Source organism: Hylobates moloch, unplaced genomic scaffold, assembly GCF_009828535.3.
Source record: "Hylobates moloch isolate HMO894 unplaced genomic scaffold, HMol_V3 SCAFFOLD_10, whole genome shotgun sequence".
NCBI lineage: Eukaryota > Metazoa > Chordata > Mammalia > Primates > Hylobatidae > Hylobates > Hylobates moloch.
In genome coordinates, this window is record NW_026652285.1 from 42,860,106 (window position 1) to 42,872,162 (window position 12,057).

General features: G+C 41.5%; 1 protein-coding gene across 4 annotated transcripts in view; it reads left to right on the forward strand.

The window, feature by feature from the left end:
- CFAP95 (cilia and flagella associated protein 95) overlaps nucleotides 1–12,057 on the forward strand; it is an 85,047-nt gene that overhangs the window by 16,581 nt on the left and 56,409 nt on the right. For 3 of the 4 annotated variants that reach the window (XM_032162646.2, XM_032162647.2, XM_058445670.1), the window contains exon 2: nucleotides 5,680–5,788. The exons of the other annotated variant lie outside the window; for it this stretch is intronic. In XM_032162646.2, the coding sequence (XP_032018537.1) occupies nucleotides 5,680–5,788 (109 nt within the window). The remainder of the gene's footprint in view (nucleotides 1–5,679; nucleotides 5,789–12,057) is intronic. 4 annotated transcript variants of the gene reach the window in all.

Below are 12,057 nucleotides of genomic sequence, written 5' to 3' on the forward strand. Positions count from 1 at the left end.
GCAATTCTGGACTCTAGTTTGTTCAGTCCTGCAACTCAATGTAGCAAGTTTTTCAGATAGCTAAATCTATTCAGTTTGAAGGACTGTGAGGTTGTTTTTACTGATTGTTGGTGTTAGAGATCTTCTTATGAAAGGTGATAGATGATTATTTTATTTTGAATGTTCTTGTCAAAAGAAAAAGTTGGCAGCTTTATGTTGGCCCCATCCTTTTTGGGGGAAAGTTTGGCTGCTCCACGAAGCACTTAGGTTTAGGAACCACTGAGAGTCTGGGGTGCAACCGTTCTCTAGGGCTTTCTCAACCTTGGTACTATGGACATTTTGGGCAAGTTGGGGGTTGGGGGCTGTCCTGTGCATTGTAGGATGTTTAGCAGCATTGCTGTCCTCTACCTGCTAGACGCTGGTAGCACTCTCTTCCTTAGAAGTAATACCCAACAATGTCTCCAGGCATGGCCAAATGTCTGCATTGTCTCTGGGGTGGGAGTGGAGGCCACAAATTTATCCGCTTCTCCAACCAGATTGAAAACCACTGGTCTAGAGCAATATTTTTCACGACCCATTAATGTCTTGTGAACTCAATTCAGTGGATTAATAATGGCATTTAAAAAAATAAAATAATAGAGAATAAAAAGTATCCAAATTCCTATGAGAGTAAAGACTGTTTTGTCAAATTTTGGCTCCAATTTTTTTTTTTTTTTTAGACAGAGTCTTACTTCGTCACCCAGGCTACCAGTGTTGTGGTGCGATCTCAGCTCACTGCAGCCTCTGCTTCCCAGGTTCAAGCGATTCTCATGCCTCAGCCCCCCGAAAAGCTGGGATTACAGGCACGCGCCACTGTGCCAAGCTAATTTTCTGTATTTTTAGTACAGACGGGGTTTCACCATGTTGGCCAGGCTGGTCTGAACTCCTGACCTCAAGTGATCCGCCTGCCTCAGCCTCCCAAAGTGTTGGGATTACAGGTGTGAGCCACGGTATCTGGACAAATTTTGGGTTCAATTTTATGCATGGAAATACATGTACATATTCTGGATTAAGATATATCACTTTTTGGCCAGGCGCAGTGGCTCATGCCTGTAATCCCAGCACTTTGGGAGGCCAAGGTGGGTGGATCACCTAAGGTCAGGAGTTCGAGACCAGCCTGGCCAACATGGTGAAACTCCGTCTCTACTAAAAATACAGAAAATTAGCTGGGCATGGTGGCGCGTGCCTGTAATCCCAGCTACTCGGAGGGCTGAGGCAGGAAAATCTCTTGAACCTGGGAGGCAGAGGTTGTAGTGAGCTAACATCATACCATTGCACTCCAGCCTGGGCAACAAAAACAAAACTTCATGTAAAAAAAAAAAAAGATTGATCATTTTTCTTACTGGGGACTGTAGTTGAAGAGTTTGAAAGTTACTGCTCTAGAGGCATTCTAAATTCTATTTTAGTACATTTATTTATTTTTCTCATGAAGAATTTTTCATTGCAACAAATAAAAAATTATGGCAAATCATTTGATTGACTAAACAAATGCAGGTAGCAAGGAGAATGAGGCTATATGAAATATATATTATTGCACCTTGATTATTTTTATATATGTACATACTATATTTTAATCACAGAAAGACTATAAGGCTTAGTTAGTTTTGACAAAGTGTTTAAAAATACCCAACTAAAGCCTGTTGTAGATATTATCATTACACTTAATAATATATTGCATTTATATGTCACCTTTCATTTGAGACTCTCAAGCTGTTGATTCATTTAGTTCCTCTGTTTATGATTCTCAGTTCATCTCAGGAAATCTGAGGCACAGGCCACTGTTCCCCTAACATAATAAAGTCAGAGAATTAATTCAGTCTCCTGTTTCCTTTAGAAAGCCTTAATCATTTTATATATGGTAAATATGTATTATACAGAGAGTATATAGTAAAGACATATCTTATATTTTATTTGGGTGTGTATATTTTACTATATTTCATACAGTATATTTTATACATTTTATAATTTTTAAACATGTATATTTCTCTCTGCTAGGCTGGAAGCCTCTTGGGAGTAGGGGCAGATTTAGGGCTGTGAATCTCTCAGAGCCCCGCAGGCTGTGGGCACAGCATCTGTGGGCAGCCAGCAGGCATGAGGAAATGCCAGTTACATTAGCTCAGTCCTCCAAAGAACACCTTCATTGTGGATTCATGGTTTTAATGCTAGATTTTTGGCTGCTATCTAAGGTTGCTATATGAAAAAAGAACATATCTGCATCTTTTGTAAGAATCTAGTTATCATGAAACTTAAAGTATACGGTAGGATGGTTAGGGCCACATACTGACTTTCACAGACCATAAATATCTTTGCTTTCTTGGGCCCCTTCTTCCATTAACAAAAAAGTTAAAAATGATAGTTTGACTGATGGTATAAAGACAGGTATAATCCAAGCTGGATTATATATATATATATATATATTTCTGATTTAAGGTAGTTATTTTGTAGGCCTCTAGAAGTATGGGCCCTGTGCCTTCTTCAGTGTCTAATAAAGAGGTGGGCCTTGGGGCAAATATGCTGAAATATCACTGGTATGTTTCTCCTTCACTTTTGTGCTGCTGTAGGGACGTACTCTGGTTTTATTGCCTCAGGGAAGAATGACCCAGCAGGTAAAAAAGAGCCAAATTATTGGATTTGGATTTCAAAAACTTGGGTCTTAGCATAAGCCTGATAGATTTGGGAGCGTGATGAGCAAAGCTACTCTGTTCCACAGCAAATGAAGAATTCATGGACACAAATAGGAGAAGGCCAGAGAAAAAGCTGAGAATGTTTGAATTTGTCTGGGATCCTCAATTTGAGTTAAGATTTTGGAAATCCTAGAGCCAGATGGGACCTGTATTAGTCTGTTCTCATGCTGCTGATAAAGACATACATGAGACTGGGTAATTTAGAAAGGAAAGAGGTTTAATTAACTCACAGTTCCACATGGCTGGGGAGGCCTCACAATCATGGTGGAAGGAAAATGATGAGTAAAGTCATGTCTTACATGGCAGCAGGCAAGAGAGAGCTTGTGTAGGGGAACTCTCCTTTATAAAACCATCAGATCTCGTGAGACTTGTTCACTATCACGAGAACAGCATGGGAAAGACCCGCCCCCATGATTCAATTACCTCCCACAGGGTGCCTCCCATGACACATGGGAATTATGGGTGCTACAATTCAAGATGAGATTTGTGTGGGGACACAGCCAAACCATATCAGGACTTGTCATTGCCTCTCCCCATCACCCCCTATTCCCAGGGTAATGTTTTCAGAACTGTTGAAGATTGGGGCTCCCATGTGTCCCCAAGCCCAGAGTGCTGGAGAAATGAAACACTATCTGTTTGGTGGATCAGGCACATAACCCAGGGATGGTGCTGGGTTTCCAGGAACCCAGGTGGAGAGAGACACTAGAAGGTGTCTGGTGGGCTAGAGAGTGGCACCCTTGCAGCAGAGCACCAGTCTACCTACGAGTCTGTGTGGCAAGGCCAGGAGGATGGAGACCTGCATGGATCTGTAAGGGAAGGCCACAGGGGAAGGAGAGTGTTTCTGCAGATGTAAGCAAGGAGAAAGGATGGCAACAAAGAAGGATTCTTGGCATTGTGGCACCACACAAACCCCTCAGAACTGGAAGAAATCCAGGATTGACCAATATTCCAGTTTTTCCACTTCGTGAAATGAGAGCTTGGAAGAAAACTTAAGTTCAATTATGGCAAAACTAAGTTCCAATGTATACCAGATTTTGGATCTCAATTAGTATTCACTATATATAGATGTTTATGATGCTTTACAGCATATGAAGGATTTTCTGTTTTTTTAAAAAAATTTTAATTCATATTAAGATCTTAAAAGGTATTGTTGTTATTTCTGTCCTCATACATGTGAAAATGGAAGCACAGAAAGGTTAAGTGACTTGCCCAAGGCCACACAGCTAGGACCTGGTTGAGCTTGTGTTGTCCAATATCCCCCCTGAGGACTTAAGTGAAAGCTTCCTGTTAGGATCTCATAAAATGCTGGTAGGTTACCAAAAAACATTTAGTGTTCTGCACTTAGATGCTCAGATGTGAGGAGAGAAGAGGGCTCAGGTGTGATGTTTTGCCTGCCGACCCACCGTGGGCTCCCTCGCTGCTGGGTTCTGCTGCAGAGCTCTGCTGTCACGCTTAGAGGTGGGGAGGCAGGGGTGTTAATGGGAATGTAGTGCAGGGGCTGAGCCCCAGTCCAGTGGGCATGGGGAAGGGGGTCAGATCCTAAAGGGCCTCATGACTTAGATGCCCTTTGGATTGGGTGCCCAATCTAGGTTAAGGGAAGCAATTCTGCCTCCCTAGCTTTTTACCCACACTTACCATGTTGTAGATTTTTCTTATTTTTGTGTCACTCTATCTAGACTGCAAGCAACTGAAGGCAGGGACTCCATTAGACTCACTTCCCACTGCATCCCCCACACCTACCAAAGTGCCTGGCATGTAGTAGGAATTTTAAAACATTTGTGGAATAAACAAATGGCTGGATGATTGAATTCTCGGGTACTTGATTGTCCCCTAAACAATTCTAGCCCTGTATCCCTTAAAGCAAGGTAACTTCTGAGGGGTGCTTAGTCTTAGCATCCTATATTTCACTCAAGAAAGTTCTATTAAAAATAGCTACTTCAGTTGCCAGCGACTTCTTCTGCTTTTTCCTTCTCTACCCCCAAATCCTCTTCTTCCTTCTTCCCCCCTCCCCTCCCCCTCCCTTTCCCTCTTCCTTCTCCTCCTCTTCCTCCTCCTCCTTCTTCTTCTTCCTTCTTTCTTGTTTCTTCTTCTTTCTTCTTCTTCTTCTTTTTTGAGTCAGGGTCTTGTTCTGTTGCCCAGGCTGGAGTTCAGCGGCACAATCATGGCTCACTGCAGCCTTGACCTCCCTGAGGTGATCCTCCTAGCCCAGCCTCCTGTGTAGCTGGGACTACAGGTACATGCCACCAAGCCCAACTGATTTTTGTATTTTTTGTAGAGATGGGGTCTTGCCATGTTTCCCAGGCTGGTCTTGAACTTCTAGGCTCAAGGGATCTGCGTGCCTCCCAAAGTGCTGAGATTACAGGCGTGTGTTACTGTTCCCTGCCTCTTATTATTCTTAATCACTCTTTTAATCAAGATGTTTGGTATATTTTTTCCTTCTTCCATCTACATTTTTAAGAACTGTTTTCTTCTACCTCATGTTTATCAGCTTCCTTTATTGCCTCTTTAGAAGCAGGAAGCACAGGTTATACATCAATATGGGCAAATACTTTGCTGTCTTGTTTTGAAAAAAATTGTAATTAAAATTCATGGTAGAAAGAATTTCTAAAGTAGAAAGTTGCCTTTCCAGGATATTACCATGTCTTATTTTAGAATTTAGTGTCGGTAAACTAATCTACATTATTAAATACGATTCAGTTCATTGGAATCACTGAGTAATTACTATTACTATGTTTGATAAGTAATGTTTGGGTGATATTATTAGTTTTATCACTTATGCTAGGTTGCTTTTAGGAACTAGCCTCAGCATTACTTGAAAAGAGATGGAAAATGCTTTATATGTCACAAATCTAATAAATTTATACTTAAAATAATACTACAAACACAGAAAATTTTCATTGGATAATTTTTAAAAATATGAATGCAATACAGAATAAATAAACTTCATCTCTGAACGGACTCCTAATTTTTTCTTAAGGCACCATGACAGAGAAGCTTTTCCCAAAGATTATGATATAGAGGGTCCCGAGAAAGTTAAAAAACTGTGTAATTCAACATATCGGCGACTTGGAACCGATGACTCTCCAGTAAGTAGTTACTGTTACTTCATTTTAAGTCTGAAATCTTTGTCATAGTGAAACATGAAAAGGTAAAGGGAGGAGTGTTTTGTGCAGCACCATCCCTCATTAACTGTGTTAGTTACTTAGATGACTTAGTCACTGTGTGCTGAAGCAACATTACCTGTAAAATGTGCCTACCTCACAAAGTGATTGGGCGAATTAAATGAGATGAAGCAAGTTGAGTACATGGCATGGTGCCTGGCACATAAAAGTGCCTAGGAAATTGTTCCTGTTGCTATGATGCTGTTGTCACTACAGCAGCAATATCCTGCTAGATGTCTCCTTTCACTGCCACAATAACCCTGCAAAGTAGGTATTACCATCTCTAATTACAGAGGAGGGGAAAGAGACTCTTAAAGACTAAGCAACTTACTCAAAGTCACACAGCTAGGGCATGGAAGAGGGAGAGTTTATATCCCAGTCTTTGGTTTCAGGTGTTTTGTACTTATCTTAAGCTGGTGGAGTTGTGAGTAATTAAAACATGCTATTAACAGTCTCATAATGTTTGTACAATCCAGTTACAAGAAGAATATTTATGATATAAGTAATTCCTGTTTGAATTGAGGTGAGTGGGTTACTGCTTGGCTACCTAGGTGTCTGTCCAGTCAGCGTAAGGCAAGAGCTCAACTCCTAGGAGACCCCCAAATTGGGTCCTACAATGTCAGGAGCTTTGGGGCTAGCTGAAGACAATTTAGCCTTAGAGGATGGCCTCAGCGCATGAAGAGCTGGTGATTTGATGAGGGTGGTTGTACAAGTGATGAAAAGATTGGGTTTGTGTCACATTCTGCCCCCACCAGGCTGGGCTAGTTTTAGACCAGCATTTGAAATGGGGCGGGTGTAAAAAGACGCATAATTCCACATTGGAAATTGTTCTAGAAGATTCTCCATTCTGCAAAGTAATGAGGACAAATTAGCTTAGCATGGCAGTGCCATTTCCTCCTTTCCTCTTATAGTTGCAGTGGACAGAGAGTAATAAGGATCGCCTGGAGAATGGGGATTTATCGTAAAGTGACAGCTGCCTGGATATGGAATGAGCAAACTTGCAGGAACTAACACAGCTCTAAAGCAAGGCATCCCCATCGCCACCCCAACCTCTCTGTGTCACATGCACACACAGAGTCTCTTTGGCATCTCTATTTCTCTCTGCTCAGGTTTACCTCTTGCTCTACAGCCCAGATCTCAGGGGAATCTGATGATTTCCTCAGTTTCCACCCAACCCTCTTCCCTTTGCACCAGGCTGCCTCATGGGTCATCAGCCAGCATGTGGATGGGGCTCTGCAGTGTGATGCCCAACTCAGTCAACATCCACTTGCTCCATTCCCCCACAAACACAGCTTCACCTTGCTTTCTTTAGAATGGGGCTGTGGTCAGGACAAGAGTAAGTTGGGCAAGGCAGGCATTGCTTGACACGCACTTAGAGAATTTGGTCCTTAAAAAACATTTATTTTTGATTCCTATATTAAAGATGTTTTTAAAGAACTTTTGGTCCTTAAAAACATTCATTTTTGATTCCTATATAGAAATGCTCTTGGTCTCTGGATAGTCCTATACCTCATATCATGGGGGGAAGTGAGATGAAGCGGGATATGAGGTATAGGAGCCACAAACGTTCCTTCCCCAATATTATATGCATTACAGTGGTCAAGCCTCAGGTTTAATGAGATTGTGTAAACAAGTATTTACTGTCTGTATGTCTTTTTGTTGATGGCCATTGAAACCCTGTCCTTCACCTGCCATATTTGGAATGTGTATTCAATAGAAAAGAAAACAGACTGAGGAATCACTATTTCTGATGGAACTGCTATTCTCTATCTTAATAGCAATTTACATTTTTCCCTATAGACTTTCTGTGTATAAAGCACTGGCTCATCCATCTTGTTTTTCATTCTTCACAACAAAGCTATAAAGCTGTCAAGAAGTATATTATTATTTAGTTCTAAACCTAGACTTACAGATCTTAAATGACTCACCCAAGGTCCCAAGTGTAAAGAGAAGGAGGGGATACTGGTGCCGAGCCCCCACACCTTCACATGCCAGGTGTGAGGTTGGATGTAGCAAGAGGATGGGCAAGTCCTTCTTCCTGTTGTTACAGAGTTTTGATAAGGGCCTAAAGACACTCTTGATAGTTGGCAGGAACCACATGCCTTAAAGCAAGAATCTGGGCCGCCTAGGCAGGAACTGCTAAGAGACTAAATTAGATTAAACCAGTATGAGTAGTTATGTCCTTGAAGACAAGGGGCTGAAGAGTTAAAAGAGGATTCATGTAGTTGTGGGTTCTGTGCCCGTCTTTCTCCAGTTGAGAGGGGTTTCAAGGGAACCACTCAGAGAGATTAATATGTATGTCCTGGAATTTAGAGGACACGGGGTCCAGCCTACAAACCTAAATGTGAGAGGTCATGCCTGATATGGCACAGCAGAAAGAGGGAGTGCACTGCCCTCGGGGCAGGGACAGTAGTGGTCAAGAAGAGACTTGCCTAAGACTTTTACTAAACAAAAGGAAATAACTTGCTGTGGGAGGGAAGGGGCAGTTTGATTAAAAATGAAATCGCTTTATGATTGCATCCTATTGATGCAATAGGATCAATTCAACAAGATGGTTCCATTAAAAGCACTTCATTTCATCCTCTGGACAGCTCTTCAGGCAGGTATCATGCGTGATCCACATTGGATAGATGAGGGAACTGAGAACAAGTGAAGCTTAATCACTGGTGAAAAGTCGAACGCTAGAAAGTGTATTAAAAATTAAAATCTATTGTTCTTCTCTGGCTCTAAACATTAAGATCTTAGAGACTTTTCCAAACTGCCTCCTGGAGTACCAAACTTTTCCATGTCTAGTGTGCTGGCCTTTTTACCCCACTACACTGCACCTTCCTTGTAGAAAATAGACTTGATTATTTTTTGCGCTGGCTTGGATATTGTATATCTCACTGCATATGTGTTGGGGCTTTGATTTCTTACATCTTAGCCATAACTTCTGTCCTATTTCCTGAATTATGTCCACACACATGCTGGCTAGCCCTATTCCCATCTGTTTCCCCTTCTGAATGCCTTCTTAACATTTTTGGATTTTTGCAAGATTGCTGCTGAGTGGCTGCTTTGTATGTCCACTGCATTTTCATTTAGCTGATTGAAGGTGTCCTTGTCCTTAAATGCTGTTGCAGGAGCTAATGTGATCATCATATATTTGTAGCAGAATTTCAAATGGGACTTACTTTTGTCTACATTTTGGCTAAGGCTCTAAAAGTCTAAGAACAGAACAATAGCCTTATGTGCCGAAGTAAAGAATTAGGTCACTTATGCAAGATCCTCAAAGAAGATGGTGCTAATAGGCTCCCACTCACATGAGGGATATAAGAGAATTGAAATGCAAGAAGCCTCAAGAGGAGTTTGATAGTACAGAGAGGGTTTTGGAAAGAGTGTCCTCTAAGTCTTATCTGCAAGAACCATTGTGTGCCTCACAAAGTTAGACACAAGGCTCTGGTGACTGGTCAGAGGAAGCAGAGCAGAAAGACGGAGCCAGCTCCTCTAGAGGTGGAGCAAGGATGTGTGACTCCTCAGTCCCAGATGTGCCTCTTGTGGATCCATTGTGGACCATGGGGAAGAAGAAAATGACGTGGAGTCATTTCAGAGCCTGTCGAACAGCATCTCATAGTGGGTGCCCAATAAATATTTGTAGAAGGAAAAAAGGAGAGATGGGAGGGCGTCTAGCTGGGTTTCCAAGAGCTGAGGCAAGACATTTAAGTCTAGCCAGAGGCATCTTCTATCATGGGACATGCCATTCAATGTTCCCAGAGGTGATCCCAAAGCCTACTAGAACCTCCCAAGAAAGTCACCTTGGAACATTCACCAGTGCCAGAGAGGGTCAAAGATAAACATACCCAGGGGAAACCAAAGCAAGATTACATTCTGCCATTCCCACATTTACCTCTCTCTCTTCCTCATCTCCACACATCCATGGCATCTGTCCCCAAGGAGATAGAGGGTGGTGGGGAATAGGGAAGAAGTCCAAGTGGGATAATTGAGAAGAAGCCAACTGTGCCCCCTGTTCCCAATATAGTGGGCCAGGCCAAAGCAGCCCCAAGGTGGAGGAATGAGAATCTTCCCATGAAGTTAGAAGTTTTGGCTATTATATGGGACTGGCATTTTAATTACCTCAGTGAAAATCCTCTTGGGACAAAAGTAGCCAGAGAAGTTTTGTATTATCTGAGAGTCACCAGAAACGCCCCGGGACCTGTCTTATATTTCATCAAGGAGCATGAGAAAGAACTAGTCCCTCCAAATGACTGTGGATGGGCAGTGATGGAGGAAAAATAGATTTGTTTTCTGATTGTACCTACTTACAAGTCCCACTTGTTCAATGAGCCAATTGCCCTTTTGTATGTAAAAGAGCAGTCCATTCTTATCATATCTCTCTATCCCCTTTCCCTACTTTAGTTTTCTTCATGACACTTACATTGCCGGACATATTTTAGACTTATTTAGTTATTAATCCTTTGTCACCTCCTGTTAGAATACGAGCTCTATGAAAGTGGGGATTTTGGTCTATTTTGTTTCCTGTTTTATCCCCAGTTCCTAGAACAGTGCCTAGAACATAGTGGATGCTCAATAAGTATTTGTGGAAGAAAGAGAAGAAGGAAGAAATGAAGTAAGGGAGGGAGGAAGGGATGAAGGAAGGAAACAAAGAAGGAAGGGAGGGAGGAAGGGGAGGAGGGAGAAAGGGAAGAGGATAAAAGGAAGAAGTTCTACATTCAACAAACATTTTTTGAGGCCCCATTACTTTGCCAGGCATAATGCTAAGTGCTAGGGTAAGAAACATAATTCAAAAATTGGTACTTTAATATAAGGAACTCATAGGTTCCTAGGGGAAATGGGAACACATAACCATGGTGGCAAAGGGTATGATGGATGCTATGATAGGAAGAACATCAGGATGCTGTGAGGTGCACCTGAACTGAAATGGGTTGGAAGGAGGTTTGGGTGTGGTTTCCTTTGAAGCTCTGGAGCTGAATCCTAAAGGAACCATCTCTTGGCAGAATCTGGAAACATACCATTCAGGTTTCAATGGTGAGATAATTGATTTCCTACTTCAATGGTCCCTCAGGTTTCAGGAGGCCAAGTGAGGCCATTGGGGAAATAGATTCACAGGAGAACAGTAGTTCAAGCCACTGGGTTTGCCCTGATTTTCTTATTCTAAGCTTAGTGGGTAATAGCATTCTAAACTATGGTCTTTTACCTGGACTTTATTCAGGTGCTACATATCTCTACCCGGGTGAATTCCATGCAAACTAAAATCATCAAGAGTATGTCTATCATCGTTGTTTCAACTTGTAAAGCCTCTCACCCAAGGATCCTCACAACACTACCAAAGGCCCTATCACAATCACTTATGTTACCTTCCTAGCATGTGAGGCTAATACTAAAGTGAGAGCCACTGGGAGGCCAAAGAAAGACCACTTCTGAGAAGGGAGTGCATGTTGAATCCCATACATTTAGAAGGATTAAGTACGGAACACATATGATGCTGTGTCATAGAAGCTGAGAACTTGTCAGACACAAATGGACAAAGAAATACATGAGCAATTTATTAAACAGATTTTTCTTATATGGCTAGTGGCTCAATGCCAAGGCATTTCTGGAACTAACAGGACAACATTGTTGAGCAAATTAGGCTAATATTAACAGCATCACAGATATTTTGGATTTAAAAATGGCAAATAAATGAATAGTACAAAAGTATATTAGCATTCATTTTATGAATAGATTAAGAATAGCCGAATAAGCCTAAATCTGAGCTGTTTTAGTGAATAAAAATATCACATTTGAAAACTAATGTTCCTAAAAGGGATACCAAGGATATAATTATACCGGATATGGGAAATTCAATTATTTACTTAATTGGTTCAAGTATTTTTTTCTTTGACATTGTAGGATAGTATTTTGATCAGTATTATCTTATAATCTTATAGATGCTTCTTGCATTCATATCTAAGCACCTGAAAGGGGTATATGGATCAAATGTTTATAAATGGAATAATTTTAAATGCCATTGCAGGGGAAAGGAAGATGTTTGGGGATAGTAGGCTGTTGAGCTAGGGTCTCCTCTTGCTTCCTGTCTCCATAATCCTGGAGCTTGTGGTTGATGTCACAGGTTTCAGCATTCTCTCCTGGAACAACTTTGGATCAGCTTTTCCAATATCACCGCAATCACATCTGGCTTTCCCGTGTTAGGAATTCCG